We start from the raw sequence: 18431 nt of genomic DNA, 5'->3' as shown, positions 1-18431 counted from the left end.
TCTCTCCTTATGTCTGTGCTTAATCCATCTTAAGGATATGTTTATCCTTAAGCTATCTTGATTACAACACTTTTAGAATAAGTTGTGAAATCGTTAAATGTAAGTCCTTCAGTTTGTTATCATGTTTCAAGATTGTTTGGGCTATTCAAGGTTCTTTGCTTTTCCATATAAATTTTAGAATCACTTTCTCCCTTCCTGCAAAAAAGCCTGCTGACATTTTGATAGGAATTGTGCTCAATATATAGATCAATGTGGGCATATGTGTTATCTTAATTTTGAGTCTTAAAACATGAACATGGAATGTCAGTCCCTGTTTAGATCTTCTTTAATTTTTATTAGCAATAGTTTGTAATTTTCAGTGTGTCTTTTCAGTATTCAGTTTCAATACATACAAGGCTCTGTATTTTGTTAAATTTATTCTCAATTATTTTATTATTTTGATGTTTTTGTGGCTGGAATTGTTTTCTTAACTTATTTTTTTATTACTTTTTTGATACTAGATAGAAACACAATCAGTGTTGCATATTCATCTTTTATTCTGTGACCTTGATGATTATTGGTTCTTGTAGTTTTGGAGGATTTTTTTTTGTTTTTTGCCTTTTTTGTGTGTGTGTGGACATGGGAGCATTTTAAGAAAGGGATTAGCATAGTCGTATCTGAATTTTAAATAGATAATTTTGCAGCTGTGAGGAGGACATATGTGAAGGAGGAAATGCTATAGGAAAAGAGATGATTTTTCAACGCTGTTGGAATAGTTACCGACAACCAGAATCCAGCAGGAATATGTAACAAGACTAGGAATACATCAGAAAATGAATTAAGAAAGATAATTGATGACTTTTTTTCACAGAACCAGGCATATTTATTTTAAGAAAATTGCTTTAAGCTGTCTTTTCAATTAATTACATTATTGAGCTAATTAAAGCTCATAGACTTCTGCTTCCAGTAAGGGCAGACTGCAAGTTGAACCAGCTTTGTTAATAAGAAAAACTACAAATGTTCCACATTTTAAAAAAATTTTTTTTGGTTCACTTATGATCTAATACAACAGAAAAGATAGAAAAGAATTGAGAGTTTGAGATCAGAAGAAGGTTAGGCCTCAGACTTTTAGTTGCTTTTCCCCTAATTTTAGAGGGACTGGATCAGCATTTTTGGCATGGGGCTAGAGAGACAGGAATTGGAGTCAATTCCTGATAAGATGGAATGGCCCTGGTGAATCCTCCTCATTTGGAGTTGAGACTCTGAAGGGCTGTACTTTAGAAGGAATAACTCCTGGATGAAGGATCTTCCCAGAAATTATTTGAATGGAGGTGATTAAGGATTTCTATTCTTCCCATACATCGTGCCAAAATAAATAGATATTTCCCTTAGAAGAAGATAACATAATTCTAGAGCTAAAATGACTTTCACTAACAATTTTACAAATAAAATGACTGCCACACAGTCAAAAATAACCATGCACATGCAATAAGACAATAAGAATGAACAGTAACAAATATACAAAACAACAAAATAGACATAGGAGTTACAGATATTGAAGTTATCTAAAAGACAAAATAACTATGCTTCCAGTGTTCAAGGTGATAAAAGACAAGATGGTAAATTTTCACAGGAAACTGAAAATTAAAAAACAAAACAAATGAAACTGTAGAATTGAAGAAGACAATAAAAACAATAAAGAACCAAATAAATGAGCTCAACAACAAATTAGATACAGCAGAGAAAGTTGGTGAATCAAAAGGTAGGTACAAATAAAATTTCTGATAAATCATAAACAGACAAAGGGATACAGAATACGGAAAGGGTATATGAGGCATAGAATACAAAGTAAGAAGAATAAGCATATGGGAAGTAGAATTCAAGAATGAAACGAAAAAACAATGCAACAGTAGCAATATTCTCTAAAAATGAGTAAAAATGTTCCCAAAATAATAAAAGGCGTTGTTATAATGTCAATAATCCCTATGAACACAAAACAGGAAAAATAAATACATTTTATTGTAAGATCATCATAGTAAAACTTCTTAAAAAAAAATTCTTTAAAGCAGCCAAAAAGAAAAACAAAAGAAGTACAATTTATCCCCAAGGAGGCGACAATTAAGTTGGCTACTGCCTTCTCAATAACAACAATGAAGTTCAGAATAAAATGATATGTTAAAAGTGCCAAAAGAAGATACCACTAACCTAAAATTCTATATCCATCAAAAACATCCTTCAAGAATAAAAGTGAAATAAAGGCATTTTCAGAAAGTCCTAAGCTGAGAAATTACTTATCTTTAGATCTAAACTAAAGGAAATATTGAAGGCTGCTATTCAGGTAGAATAAAAATGACCTCAGATGAAGATCTGAGATCCAGAAAGAGTGATTAGTAACACAAATGGTAAGTGTATAAATAAATCTAAAGGAATATTGCCTGTAGACAACTACAAAATAATGTCTTTACGTCATATACATGGAAATATAAGGCAGGAAAAGTACACATTAACATTACACTTTGGTACACTTAAGATAGATGATGCAATTTATACATTAACTATTAGAAGAATAGAAAAAGAGTATAAAACTGCCAGAGTAACAGAGGGTGGAAATTGAATGATTAAAAAAACATAGTTAGGGCTTCCCTGGTGGCTCAGTGGTTAAGAATCTGCCTGCTAATGCAGGGGACACAGGTTTGAGTCCTGGTCCGGGAAGATCCCACATGCCGTGGAGCAACTAAGCCCGTGGGCCAAAACTACTAAGCCTGTGCTCTAGAGCCTGAGAGCCACAACCACTGAGCCTGTGTGCAACAACTACTGAAGCCTACGTGCCTAGAGCCCGTGCTCTGCAACAAGAGAAGCCACTGCAATGAGAAGCCCGTGTACCGCAACAGAGTAGCCCCCCACTCGCCACAACCAGAGAGAGCCCATGTGCAGCAACAAAGACCCAATGCAGCCAAAAAATTTTAAAAAAGTAAAAATAAAATAAAAACATAGTTAATCAATTCAAAAGGACGCATGAAATGTTAATAACAGAAATGCAAAACATACAGAGAAAATAAAAAGCCCTTAATAAGATAGTATATTAAGTTCAAATATACAGGTAATCACAGTAAATATAAAGAGACCAAATAATTTAAAAAGAAAGATTGACAGACTGCATAAAAATAAAATCCAGAATAAAATCCAGAAACTATTTGCTATTTGTGAGTGATACATGTACAGACACAGACACAATGAAAGTAAAAGGATAGAAAAAGATGCAGAGTACAAACACTAACGAAAAAGAAATCTACTGTCATACTATTAAAATCAGACCCAATAGAGTTTTATGAGAAAACACTTGTCTTTGATGCTTCATGACATAAGTTTAAATTGGCAATGACAAGAACAATGATACAGCTGATTGCAACTAATAAAAGCCTCAAAATATATGCAAAAACTAATGAATTGTAGAGAGAAACAGGAACTCTATAATCATAGTGGGAGTCATTAAAACTTCTGATTTATACCGACATAGAACTTTAGACTTGGAATTGTAAAATGAAGTTACATTTTTAAAATAAAAATTAAATTTACTTAACAATGTTATAAAAAATGTGATTTTAGAGATCAAACCTTCTCTATGAACAAGATACTGGTAAATAAATTTCTTCTCTCTCTAGCAACGCAAACTGCCATGGAGTATTTTGTACAGACTGAATATAGTTCATAGGACCATATTCTGATGACAGAGTATATCAGGCAATAAAATGTTTACATTTTTAATAAGAATTATTAAATGTTTCTCATATATAAAATTAACTGATAAAATAATCTTGCCATTATTTGTAATTAACTGATCATTAGATAGGAACTTCATCATGAAAATCTTTCAAATTAATAGCCAGTATTTTTTTTAACTTAGTCAATTAAAAACCTACTGTAAGTCACCAAAACATAAGTGAATTTTCTACACTCTAACAGGAAGAGAAAGATTTTGAGGCAAAATATATATCTTAGAGCAACTTACCCTAAAAGTGGACATAAAAAGAAAATCACAGGTAAATATAATCCAGGAATATTCGTTTTCCTGTAGAACAATGTAGTGTCAAATTCTAATCATACCTATTCTTCAACACTTTCCTCTAACATCAAAATTAACATGGGCTTGCAGGCAAAGGAACACTTCAATGCGGAAATCATCTTCTGCCAAATACTCTAGGAATAACTGTCAATTCTTACACCTGCTTTTGAAAGCAACCTGAGATCTCTTGAACACCTCCGGGGGGCGGGGGGAGAAGAGCCAAAAGAGATGAGATTTACTTAGTTCCCATAGTACTCATTCCAAGTTCCAGGATAAGTGATCTCTCTTTATAGGAGGCAAACAAGAATTTAAAAATTTCATTTTGGGAGAAATGTGTCCTATTTCAAAGACCAAGAAAGAAATTACTATTATTCAGAATTTCATTCAATAAATTCTGTCACGTTTGGGAGGAATTAGTAGACTTTTATGTAAAACAATCACTAGAACCACAAATAAAACTTGGATTAGAAAACAAAGAGTCATTTAAAATTCAAGTCCTATGTACCTTTGGCCTGCTAATCTTCAATAAGATTAAATCACATAATCTTTATGACTGTTAAATAATCAGACAAGAAACATTAAGGGCTTACTAAAGGCCATGCAGCATAAGCTAATACTATAGAACTACTATTGTGTAAACTAATTAAATTGCAGAGATCAATACAAAGATATATGATATAATTAGCTAGGATGTGATAGTCATGTTTTAAAAGAATTCCACAACTGTAGTTTTCAACTCTCTCTTTTCCCAAACTACAGCATTTTTATGGTTGCTACCTAGCTTTTAGCCATAAGGCTCTGAAGAGAAATATTCAGGAAAAGTAAACAGTGTGAATTTCAATGTCTTTGTTACTGAATCTAGATTTTCTCTTCAAGGATGAACAAAAAACAAATCAATCATGTGCATGCTAATATTAAGCATACCAAAGTAGACTATAAAACATAGTGGAAAACTCAGGTTAGAAATTCATCTTGAGAATAGTAATGGTGTTTTTCTTAATTTTTTTTTTTGAGAGAATGAGAATAAGAGCAAGCAAAACAATAAATAAATAAACTGCTTCCAAAATAAAAACTAACGCAAATATTCTACTTTTATTTTTGTTTTTCCATAAAATGAAAGTCAGATATAGATATCAAACAGTGGTAGCAGTTTTATAACATCACAAAACTATTTATACCATTTCTTTTCTGAGAGCTGGCTTAATTTAGGAAATAAACTCGTTAGTAAAAGAGCATAAAAAATGTGAAAAGAAATGAAATTTGAAGTCAAAAGAACCTGGAGTAATATCCTTATTCATACCTTCAAAGCAAGTCATTTACATTCTGGTCTCCCATGCTCTGATTGGTAAAATATTCAAAATGCCACCACCTCTTAATATAAAACCCACTTCATTCTGGAAGGAGCTTTGAGGTGTAATATTAACACCAGCCTCATATATACTATGACTTTGGTGTTATAAACACTTTAGCCATAAGGCTTTATAAATTGTATTTGTTCTTTTGTTTTATCAAGATATTTAATATATGATGTTTAGCATGTTTATGACTATATGACTTGCCAAATAAATATAAAATATAGAGAATGTGTTCAAAAAGCAAAGGAATAACTTTTGCTTTCATTTTATTTCGTATTTTTGAACAACAACTAAATGCCAGATACTGTTGTAGGCAGAAAACACAGCTGTGAACCATTAAAAAAGAATCCCCTGGCTTCATGGAATAGAATTTAGTGATGGAGAAAGAGATAATAAGACAAAGAAATAAAAGATGCACTGTGTTGGATGGTTGTAAGTGCTATGGAGTAAAAACAGAGACGAAGGACTGAGAGTATTAAGGAGGGGGCTATTATAATTTTAAATAGGGAGATCAGGCATGGCCTCACTGAGAAGATATCCGAGTAAAGCCCGGAATGAGTTGAGGGAGCAAGTCACATGGTTTCATGGGGAGGCAACTTTCCCAGGCCTAGGGAAGAGCCAGGGCAAAGTTCCTAAGGCAGTTGAACGCCTGACATGTTGAAAAGCAAGAACACCAGGATGGTAGGAGTGAATGAGCTAGACAATAGCAGAAGATGATATCAGCCTGATAAATAGGAGGGGGGAGATGTTAGACCTTTGAACCAGTTTAAAGACCTGGGCTTTTACATTGAGGTGGAAAAGCATTTTAGAGATTTGAGCAGGTATAAAACAAAATCTGACCTCCCTTTTATCAGAATCAGAATCTCTTGCTGTTCTTGCACTAAACTGATAATGTACATGGATACAAGCAAGGAGACCAGTTAGGAAAATCCTGGTCTCCTTGGAAAAGATGGCGACTCTTACTCTTAAGATGTAGTCATAGAGGTGATTATGGGGATTCAATTCTACATCAACTTTGGAGATAGAACTGAGAGGCTTCACTGCTAAATTGAATACAGAATGTGAAAGAAATAAGACACCAAGGTTTTGGCCTAAGGTCACATAAGATTGATGTTGCTATTAAGTGAGATGCAGAAGACTAAATGAAGATTATGAACCCAGTTTTGGACATGTTAAATTTCTGCATTTGACAATATGCGTCTGAAGGTCAGAGGAAATGTCTGGATTAGAAATGTAAATTCTGGTATCGTCAACATTTAGATGGTATTTAAAACCAGGAGATGGAAGAGATCATCAATTATGTCAATAGAGATAGAAAGAGAAAAGGTACAGGCGTTGACCCTGGAGTAATCAAGTATTAATGAGTCAGGAGGATGAGAAGTAACTAACAGCAGAGACTAAGGAATGACCAATGAGGTAGGAGGAAAACCAGGCAAGTGAGCTGTCCTAGAGCCAAATGAAGAACGTGCAAGAAAACTGTCTAATGATAAACAGGGATGGAGACTGAGAACTGATCACTGCATTTAGCAATATGGAAGTTATAGATAATGTTTGCAAGAGCAGTTTAGGTGACGTTAACGGGGTGAACGCCTGAGTGGTATAGATTCAAGAGAAATGAAGGGAGAGAAATTAGAAAGAACAAGTATAGGAAAAAAAATTTAACTTTCACTGCAAAGGGAAAGATAAATAGGGTGGTAGCTGGATAGGGCAGGACTGTTAATAGATTTTTTTAAATGTGAGAGATATAAGAATATTTAATGCTGTTGGTTATAATTCATTAGAGGTGGAAACATTGATGATGTAGGAAAAAGAGGGAAAATATTTTGTCCTAGAATAGCAAGAGGGGAGGAGATCTAGAACACAAAAGAGGGAATTGGCCTATTCTCAGAACATGGATAGTTCATCACAGTAGAGAAGAAAAAGCAATAAAATAACTAGAAACAATAGTTTCAGAGAATTTGCAAATACAATATTCAGTGGATTATAGGCATCGTATTCTTATTACCACAACATAATCCTAGAAACCTTCTTTGGCCAAGGTCTTAAAATTAAAAAAAATATGTATCAGTGACACTATACTGTAAACACAGAACCTGACACAGAGTGGGCCCTAAAATATTTGTTGAATAAATCGTAATTGTGTATTAAATGGCTATGAATAAATTAATAAAGCTAAGGTTCATACTCTTTATAATCATTTGAAATTCACAAAAGTATACAATATATTACATGGTACTAGAATTCCTTCTTTTATATGTAAGTAAAGAGAAGCCTCAGAAATTCAGTGGTTTTCTATTGTCACAGGGTTTGGTAAAATTGAAACTGAAATCCAGGTATTGTAATTTCTAGTTAAATACTTTTCCATGAAGCCTATACTTTCTTGCTTATTAAATGCACCTAATGAGCTATAAAGTATGCTCAGTACATAAAAAGACAAATTCATGGTATCATACATACGAGAATTTGGAATCCTTGAATAATTATATTCAGTATAATTGTACCAACTCTAACAATCATTTCATATTTCATTAATAATAATTTCGTTTTCGTTATTAGAACTTAGGAGTAGTCCTGATAAGTGCTTTCAGTGGCCCATGTCTCTTAAAGATTTCTAGAGAAGTTTAATACTTCTTTAAAGATGAACATAATGAAATAAAGAAGATGGCTTAGAGTAAAACAAAAGTAAGCCACGAATGGAATCCTGGTTGAACAGGTTACTTAACCTGACTGTGCTTCATTTTTATCATCTGTAAAATGGGAATAATAATAACCACCACAAGTGGAATGTTTTGAGGATTAACTGAGATAATACATCTAACCAGTTTAATGAATGAGCTGGATACAGAAATTAATATTATTACATCTCCTCTGATTCCCTCAGGTGAAGAAATTAACCACAAATGAAATTTTAGCCAGATGTCTTAGCTTTTCTGCTCATGCTTAGAAAATAAGCCATCTGTCCTTTTGTTCTGAAATTATGCAGTCTAACAATTTCATAGTTCTTGTGCAATATAGGGCTGCATAATATACTAGTTCTGAGCTTTTATCCAACCTGAAGATGTACCCTTCCTCCCCTCCCCGCCCCCGCACATAGTTCAGGCTTTTTTCAAACTTTGAAGTAGGTCTGCATTGGAGGATGAGGGCATGGTGGTTTCCTTTTACTGTGATATCCTCCACTGGTAGGAACAGTTTCTGACCCTTCTAAGAATCAGGGCCAGGGAAGGGGAAATTGGGGAGAAAGATCACAGTGGTATGGGCTGACCTAGCTGTCATCCATGATCGTGGCTTTCTGAATGGCAAGTACACCATCAATCATCCTTCATCTGGGGTGCGTTCGTGGCTTTCTCAAAGAACCCCTCCGTAGGTTCTTCCCCAGTTTTACTTGTCTTGCTCTGTCTCTTTTCTGAAATCAGCCTCCCAATTTGTCACTCATTGTTCACCATTTAGAAACCTGGGCTTCTACCAGTCTACTCAGTCTGTGGGTTTACACAAAGATAACCTTAAGTAATATCCCCCTTTGAGGGAACCATTTGCTCTTCAAAAAATTAACTTTTGTGTTGATACTGGAGGAGTTGCAGTTTATTTGACATGTGACTCTTCGATCTACCATAGAGGCAGGGGCATCTCCAGCAGCGGCTGTGGCTTTTAGACTTCAGCCTCTGTATTCTTCAACTTCTGGAGGAAACACATCAAGCTCTCTGAATGTTTCCTCTGAAGCCCTTCTCACTTGGCTAAGTTGAATAGGAATCACCCCATGTCTCATACATGGAGTGGTAGGTTATGCACAAGCAGACCAACAGCTATGCAAAACAGTTGTTTCTCTTCTAGCTTTACCAACCTGTGTAGTGTCTTAAAATGGAGTTTTAGTTAATACTGGACTTATTAGTTGGATTATATCTTAGCACCTCCTGCGAATATAGTCTTGCCACCTCACTTGTTTAGCCTCCCCTCAAATAGAGACAGACTCCAATTTTAATATCTGGATGCTTAAATAAAACATTGCCTGGCATAGGCGGGGTATTCAGAAATGTTAGCTAGTACTATCATTCATCTTCTATTTATTATTTAACATTTAAAAAGTGGCTCAATAAGGAATTTCTCACAGAAAAAAAATTAGGAGAAAAAAGTCAAAAATATATAAGAATGAAGACAGTGTTGTCATTAAAGTTGAGAGTAAAATAGTTTTGTTTGTTTTGTTTTGGGAGGTATTTTATGAGAAGGGAATTAATGACAGTCAAATTTTGCAGTGCATTTTAATATAACAAACCTACTGCATTCATCACTTGGTTACTGGTGACATAATTTTTAGCAAGATATTAAAGGAAAAGCCCAACTGCAGTTGCTCGGAAAGTGAATAGAAGATGAAGATATTAAGACACTGAAAATAGACAAGTTGGGAAATAAAGGAAAAGAAAAGATAGATTGGTAGCTAAGTAAAGACACAGTGTTAAGGAACTCTTTTGTTGGTATTGTACTTGACATCATTGTACTTTTAAGGAATAGGTTTGAATATGTTACCAAAAAGCCAGTTGAGAGGGAGAGGGAGAAATTGAAGATGCTGGAGGGGAAAAAAGGCCAAAGGAGGAGATAAGAAGCAGAGGATCAAGAATTTGGAAGGAAGTGTTGGTCTTAAACAAGAAGGGCAATGCTTAAGATTGGAGAACATAGGTAAATAAAGACAAATATGGGTATAAATTAAGTGTATGGGAGTATGTGGGAAAAGAGTGAGTACTGAAGAACAACATACCTTGTAGCCTATGAGGGGAATGGTTATGAAGCATTAAGGACGTGGGAATTTCAAGATGAAATAATTAATAGCATATTTTGGCACAAAGATGCCAAGGAACGTAAAGAATGAAAAAGAATAACTAGATCTTCGAAATGTGTACTCATTGGTGGCATACAGGAGTGTATTTTTTTGGAGAATGATGATGACAGAAGCCTGATTATAAGGGTGAAAAAAGAAAAGAAAGGGACTTCCCTGGCGGTCCAGTGGTTAGGACTCCGCACTTCCACTGCAGGGTTTAATCCCTGATGAGAGAACTAAGATCCTGTGTGCTGTGTGGCGTGGCCACAGGGGGAAAAAAAAAGAGAGATATAAATAGAGACAAATAAAGGGCTATAAATAACAGAAAATAAAGGCTGCAGGTGAATACCATTTCATTTGGTCAGGGGAAAAATAACTAACTGGAAGAAAGAGAAGCGTGTCAAGAATAGAATAACTATAATCAGAGGTAGCAAAAGATGCAGCATCTTTCTTTTTGACAGGAGCAAGGGATAGAAGTCTTGTGTATGAGGTGTGGTGGCATTAGGTTTCATTGAAAAGGAAGGAGCTCAATCCAGATGTTATCTTCTTAGCACAACAGGAAGGGTGTTGTTTAATCAAGGGATGTGAGACTGGCCATTGAAGAAGTGAAGAATTTGGGAAAACCATTTAAGATAGTGTAGTTAAGATTTTTTTTTTTAAAGATCAATCAAAGGACTTACAAAATTTGATCAAGATTGTGGAGAGTAAGGATTTTTAGTGCTTTCACTTTGTGCTAGTGTTCATTATTACCCAGTAAAATTGTGCAGTTGAGGTTGGCTAAGGATAATGATGATAATATCTATGGTAATAATAACAGCATCAATAGCTGCATTTAACATTTATTGAGCATGTACTATCTGTGAGGCACTGAATTGACCATTTGACATGTTCCAGCTCATTTATTTCTCATAATATGAGGCAGGTTCTTTCATTATTTGAACTAACTGCTTTGACCAGGGTTATTAAGCTAGTAAGTAGCAAGCTGAAAAGATACCTAGGTAGAGCGCCTCTAGAATAAAACTGACTTCTGTCACTCCCTGTAATTTTCACTTAAATATTTTGTATTTCAAAATGTTACCATAGAAATGTGTCCCTCTCCTCCCCAAGCAGCCTCTTTTAACTTAATTCATCATCAGAGTATGTGCCAGCACATCCCCGTTTATGAAAAATACCAGGTGACATTTTATAATGTTTAGGGTTTCTGAAGCCCATACACGTTTCTCCTTTGAACCACTCCTTGGGTAGATATCATCCCCTCCTTCCAAGTAGGGAAGTCAGGTTACTTACCAATGAGAGCTCAGCTCACCAATTCAAATTCAGATCTTCTAACTCTAGTCCAAATTCACAGCCATTTAGGTCATTATCTGGCTATGTCCATTCTTTCTCCTCAACATTCTTTACATTAACATGTCTTTCTTAGTTTCAGGGTTCACAATCCTATTTCAAATTCCTATACCTCACCAGAACTATTACATTATCACAATAAGCTCTCCTAACATAATAATGACCCAAATGACTCTTTTAGCATCTATTTGTGGTAGATCAGTTGCACTAATGGTAACTGTGTTTCATCCATCTTTGTAATTTTGCTGTGGAATGCTGCACTGCTTTCCACTCTGTCTCTGGGCTTGGCCAAGGGCTGTTACCAAAAAAAAAAAAAAAAAGACACAAGCAGAAGCTTAAAAGGTACTTGCTTGTTTCTGCTTTGCTCTTACTCCTTTGCCATCACCATGAAAACATGCAAAGACTAGCCTATTGAAGGATTAGACATGCATGGAGTTGAAGGGCCCCAGTTTGTCCAGCTAAGGCCATCCTGGATCAGATAGCCAGTTAACATACAGTTAACATACAGTTGACTAAGCCAACCTTCAGCCAACCAGTGGCATAGTGAGCCCAGCCAAGATCAACCAGTCCAAGTCAAGGTTTGCTGAATTCCATAAACCCATTATTTTTCATGACAATGAGGTTTTGTGTTGTTTGTTATGTAGCATTATTTTAGCCACAGATAACTGATACATGCGTGTTATATAACCTTTCCTAAATCAAGATGGCAGAATAACATTCCTTCATTATTGCCTTATCATGTCACTAGTTCACTCAAACTTCTACTGATTATCCTGTATACAAATATCCGTCCTTAGCTTTCACCACACATATGAACAGGCTACAATCCTCCACTGTCACTATAAAAACTTCATTACTAACCTGTAGCCCTTCAACAAACCAATGGTAATTATTCTCCTTATTTAATTCCTATTTACTCTTCCCTTTTTAATCAGGGATACTGCTAGCTCAACTGTCTCCTTTATGTGAATTAGGAACACCAAGCCTAGCCTGGAAAGCAAAACATAGGCTGAATTTTAATCCCCCCACATGTCCTTGAGCAGGGTCCTCTCTGCACAACTGTACTGTCTGATACAAAATACCCTCTAGTCCTTTCTAACCTTTTCTTAAAAATATCTCTCTAATATCACTCTCCACATGAAACTTTCTGTAGTTAATCACATATCAGTATTATGGTGCAAATACTTTTGGTGTTTCTATAATCTTCTGGTACTATATTAACTTGGATCCATTTATATCTATTTTCTAAGTTCTCTGGGAACCAAACTATGTTCCTTTTTTCTATTCCCTTTACGAACATATGTAATCATTTAATAATACACAGAGTACCCTCGATATATGCTAAATAAGGTGCTGAAAAGAAATTTTAAACTTTTATATCTAATGACTATTTGCAATGGAAGTTTCACTTCCCTTACCTCTCCTTTAAATATTCTTAGTGAGCATATTAGTAATTGGTAAATATTTGTTCTATTTTCAAAAAAGTTAAAGACTTTATTTTATCAGTATTCCTAGCAAATTGTTCTAATGCTCATTAACGTACATATGCTGAAATTAGCTTATCTTTTGACATTCTGGATAAAATTAATGCAAGCATTTCCATATTTAATGCCTTATAAATCAATTACTTATATTATGTTCCTTAATCATCACAAACTACCTTATGAGGTATTAGTATTAACCACTTTTTGTAGCACGTAAATCTGAAGTCCTGACTCAAGCTAATGTATGCTAGAAACACAGTACAAACCAGATCTTCCAATGTCAAGTGTTTTGCTCTTTGTACATCTAAATGCATATACATTTAGTTTTGTTTTACTTTAAAAGCTCTCACTATGGACCTGGTACTTTGCTGATCCAGAGGGTTATGGATGATTAAGATATACTCCTGTTCTCAAGGAGATTATAGTCTAGGGTTGGAAACAGACACATAAACAGATAGTATAATGATAAAAAGATAAGGGTAAGAAACACAGAATACATGTACTTGGGGGTTCAGAGAAGACTTTCTAGAACAGACAAAGTCTTGGCTACAATGAGAAGTGAACCAGACAAAGATATTGAGGAAGAACACATGAGCAAAGGGAAATATGCCTGAAGGAAAAAGACTGGAATAGCATGATGTTTGTCAGGACACAGCAAGCAGTGTGCTATTATTCAAGCAAACAATGTGACACATTTACAAAAGTGCAAATGTTAGGAGATAGAGCAAAAAAGAAATTGAGGGTCAGGTGCCAAAGAACAGAAAAGAATAGAGAGATCTGAGAATTATTTAAGAAAAAAAAAAAAAAAAACCGGAATGGCCCAATGATGACTGAATTCAGAGATGGGGAAGAAAGCAGTCAGCTATGAGGACTCTCAGGTGTCTGGGTGAGGAGTTAGAACAGATTTGGTCAAGTGAAAGGCAGACGGTAACTGCGTTTGGGCATATTGAATCTCAGGTTCCATGGGACATTAAATGCACCTGTGCATTAGAAAGGTAGAAAATCAGTGTATAGCTTAGAAACATCAGGCGTAGAACGTGGAATGATGTGGAATTATCAGTCCTTGTTAAACACAGTAACGCTCCATCACATAATGAAAAAGCAAACAATGTGAATACAAAATGCTTTTCATGGTTAGGATTGTTAAAATCACTTCTGCAGTTGTTCATAAACAAATGTTAGAGGAGAGAAAGTGATTAAAGCAAAGCACTAAATCATCAACAACTAAAAAATATTGTATAGGCAATTGAAAACATGATATGTCATAAAGTTTGACTCTGCTTTGAATTCTATACCATGTTTGCTAAAACAAATTTCACTTTTGTGTTATTGTAGTAGTTTTCAATTTTACATACTTTATTTCTGCCTCAAAACTCAAATTTGTGGGAGTCATTTTCTCCTTCCAGGTAAATGTCAAATGCAATGCCACCAAATGGTACAGTTACATTGCTCATAAAATATTTTAAAAGATTCAAAGATACCAATTAAAGGAGAATTATATATTCCTCTATTACTTGCAGAAAACTTATAGCCCTAAAGTTACAGATTAGGTTATTAAAACACTTGCTTTAACAAATGACCTGTGGATTGCTAGGGGTATTAAATAGTTCTAATAGTAAAATACAAATAAATATTGAAAAAATGTGTCAAAGTATTTATAAAAGAGATTGGAACTATACCCATCTAAATGTACAAGCTCATAATCCCTAATCTGTAATCCCAAAACTCAAACACTCCAAAAACTGGTATTTATTTGTAAGTATATTGCAAATTTGATTGGTGGCAAAACCAGACCTGCACTAACATGAGGCCATTTATAGTCTTTATATTTTCCATGCAGCAGGAATATTCAGATTCTCTTCAGAAATATGAAAGTGTATAATTATAGGGTGCTTCCCAGAATTTGGCTAGAGGAGTGTTCCTTAGTATACATTGTACACATACAGAAAATTGGGAAAATGCTGAACTTTAAAACACAAGGGGTTTGGATAAGATATTGTGCACCAGTATAATTAAAATTCAAAAATTTTATATTTAGATGGTATTATAATCTAGATTTTCAACATAACTGAATGCTATAATTAAAATATTTTTATTCCTGTACCTTTAAGTAGAGGTTTATCTACACAATATAGTTATGCATGAAAATATTTCCAGTTTTCTCCTTTCCCTCCAAAATATCTTGTTCTGCTATTTTACTTTTAAAACATCCTTATAAAATAGTCAATGATGTGTTTACAGATAGAGAAAAAATTTTTAAACCCAAATTGTTCTTAGTCACCTTGATAGTGTTAGGATCCCAAATTGATAGCATCTGGCTTAAATAAAACATAAAAAGATTACTGTAGGAGGAATACATGTATAGTCCTACACTTATAACCAAAGAGTCAACTTCTAAGAAGAGTGGGAAAATTGGCCAACACATAGCATTTATGCTACTCAATTGTAAACTTCAGTTTTCTGCTGTTATAATACATAATACAAGTATGTTGAACTTGCCCCCAAATATAATACAATCCTATGTTTCTTAATGAAACACTCTGTCCACAAAGAGAAACGACTGCCTCATTCTATGCTTGTCACAGAAGGTAGTGAATAGTGTGATCAGTTCTGAGACCAATGCTGGTTAACAGCAACATACACCAACTCAAATAATCTTAGAGGAGAGTAAGCATGATGATAATCATTCTCGAAATCACCTCATGAAGAACAATTGCAAAGACTGAAATGTCTAGCTTGAAAAATATAATTGTTAGTCAAGATATGATAGTTGTCTTTTGAAGTGAATCAACACGTTCTGTGTGATTCAACAAATCAGTGTACCAGCAGGTTAGAGTTATTGGAAATATTATTGCATCTCAACACAAGACAGACTGAAAATGAAAAAAACTGGGACAGGAGTTATGGAATTATCCAGTGGGAATGAGACAGCATCATAGGTGATCCTTTTTATTCTGAGACTCATAAATACATCAACATTATACTCCAAGTTAATAGTATGGCTGAGTTTAGAATGTTATTAACTTTGATTATATAATTTTCAATATTTATAGAAATATATTTCCTACAAGAAAATAACTATGGAGAGAGGTCAACTTTTCAACATTTGCTATACTGTCTTTTAAGTAGAGGGCCAATTAAACTTGTATTTAAAAGAAAAATATAGTTTATTGAAGGGTGATTATTAAAAACTTCATTCAAATTCTGTGATTTTTTATACCTAAAATAAACATAATTATGTTATTCTTAAGAGAACTGACTCATTATTAACTTTGTACATAAATTAGCTGAAAATCCTTAAAATGTTATTTTTTCCTATAAAATAAGACATATGACTATAACATATTAAAAATAACATTGTTATTTTGTATAATAATATTACTACATATAATAGTAATATTATATTACATACACATAATACATATAACATTATTACATAGTACATATAAAATAATTATTTTATAAACATTTACTTGTAAAATAAAATTGTTAAAATCTAACAATTTTAAATTTGTGAGAATAAAGCTGAACTTCTGACTTTTCTCCTACTTCCAAAATTTTTTTAAAAAAGAAACTGGTTGAAATGTATTTTTCAGAAGAGAGGGTAATACATCAGAAAGTTCAAGCTTTAAACAGGTGTTAGGCATTTTTAAAGAAAGACAAATAAAAAATATTGGACAGCTGACTTCCAAACTACTATCATTTCCAAAGACAGACAACATAACTGAAAATGTAAAATACATATTTCCAAATGTCATAATAGTGTTTAAAAAGTAAGAAAGAGAAAATTATCTGTGCCCACATTCTGGTAATTAAAAGCTGATCAATAGGTGATTTTCTACCTCCACCAAAAAACAGATAAAATTTTCAGGAGAAAGACCAGATAGGAACTCAGCTTTCAAATCCCCCACCACCAAAGTACCACAATTTTGTTTGAGGCAAGGTTACATGTGAACTAATTATCTATTAAATTTTTATCACCAAAATTTGCATACCATATCTACTAAGGGCAAAAGTAATTATAAGAATGGGAATAAAGCAAAGCTTATTTAAGTCTTATCACATTTTCAGTTGCAGTAGGAAGGATAGAAGCTCCCAGGAGGCATACCTGTGGCAGGGCTGAATTGAGCTGTCTCTGGAGAGAATCTCTGTCATAGATGACATCCTGCAGCCTTTGCTGGGCAAGTGAGAGGCTTTCTTGGGTTTCCCGAAGGGTGTCTAGAAGACGATCCCTTTCATCTAGCATATTCACCATCAGCTGCTCAAAATGGGAGTCTGAGTCCGAGCCACTGCTTTGGGACCCCCTTTGGCTCATTGGGGTGTCCTCATTAATCGTGGGCATCACTTCACACATCATTGCTTAAAGAAAGTAAAGGGGAGGGAAGTCTTAGTAAAAGAAAGATTTCCAATAATCCCACCTGACCCTCAACTCACCAACCTCTTTGCAGCTCATCAACGTAATTGTCTTTTTCTCCCCACTGCCCCAGTTCCAACCATGCTAAAAGTTTTGACCTCAATGAAATAGGACTCACTGACTTCCTCCAACTAACATGCTTTCTCTTTTCATGACAATCTAAGTATCTCCTTCCTACAAAACACAGCTTGATTTCACCTACTTCTCAAAGTTTTTGTTTTCATGATTTACCCCACCTAATTCAATTTATAATAAGATGTTACTAAGCTTATTAATTCACCACCTTTCTTTCCCTGCAAGTTTACAAATCACTTATAGCTAATACCTCCATCTTACCCTTATTTGCTATTATGTTGTTAGCAGCAAGCATAGTTTCTGACATTGAACCAGTAGGAAGTAAATGATGTTTGTATTACTTAAATAATTGAATGAATTAATGTTCATTCTTTCATTTAGAAAATCCACAAGTAATTGAGTATTTATTTTACAGAAAAATTAGCTTTCACTTTTTTATTTTATCAACAAATTTTTTTCATACAACTAATGTAAAGCTTCTTGACTTTACAACTCTCATTTCATTATTGGATTGGCCAAAAAGTGCCTTTGGTTTTTTTAAATAAAAGACACATTTTTCATCTTCACCAAGAACTTTATTGAACAATGTATTCACCTTTTTCTTCCACTACATTCTGCCATTTTCCAGGCAATTTTATAATTCCATCTTCCCAAAACTCTTTATCTTTTTGAGCAAAGAGCTTTCCAGGTGCCTTTTAAAGTCTTCCAAGGAATTGAAATTTTTTCCATTAAGAGAATTTTGTAAAGACCAAAATAAAGGAAAATCTGAAGGTGCAATGTCTGGTGAATATGGCAGATGAATCAGAACTTCCCAGCCAAGTTGTAACAGTTTTCACCTGGTCATCAAAGAAACATGCAGTCTTGCATTATCCTGATGGAAGATTACGCATTTTCTGTTGACTAATTCGGG

The 18431-nt window shown here is 34.2% G+C and overlaps 1 protein-coding gene across 3 annotated transcripts in view; it reads right to left on the bottom strand.

Moving 5' to 3' along the window:
* The window catches only part of PPFIA2 (PTPRF interacting protein alpha 2), a 451253-nt gene extending 433862 nt beyond the window's left edge, over positions 1–17391 (bottom strand). For 2 of the 3 annotated variants that reach the window (XM_057741284.1, XM_057741283.1), the window contains exon 1: positions 17141–17389. In XM_057741284.1, the coding sequence (XP_057597267.1) occupies positions 17141–17389 (249 nt within the window). Of the gene's footprint in view, positions 1–17140 lie in introns of all 3 variants that reach the window. The other variant, XM_057741285.1, reaches the window with a different exon arrangement.
* Positions 17392–18431: the final 1040 nt, after the last annotated feature.

The sequence above is a fragment of the Hippopotamus amphibius genome, chromosome 7, assembly GCF_030028045.1.
Source record: "Hippopotamus amphibius kiboko isolate mHipAmp2 chromosome 7, mHipAmp2.hap2, whole genome shotgun sequence".
In the NCBI taxonomy this organism is placed as follows: domain Eukaryota; kingdom Metazoa; phylum Chordata; class Mammalia; order Artiodactyla; family Hippopotamidae; genus Hippopotamus; species Hippopotamus amphibius.
Note: the sequence above shows the minus strand (reverse complement) of the source record. Positions and strands in the feature narration are given on the sequence as shown.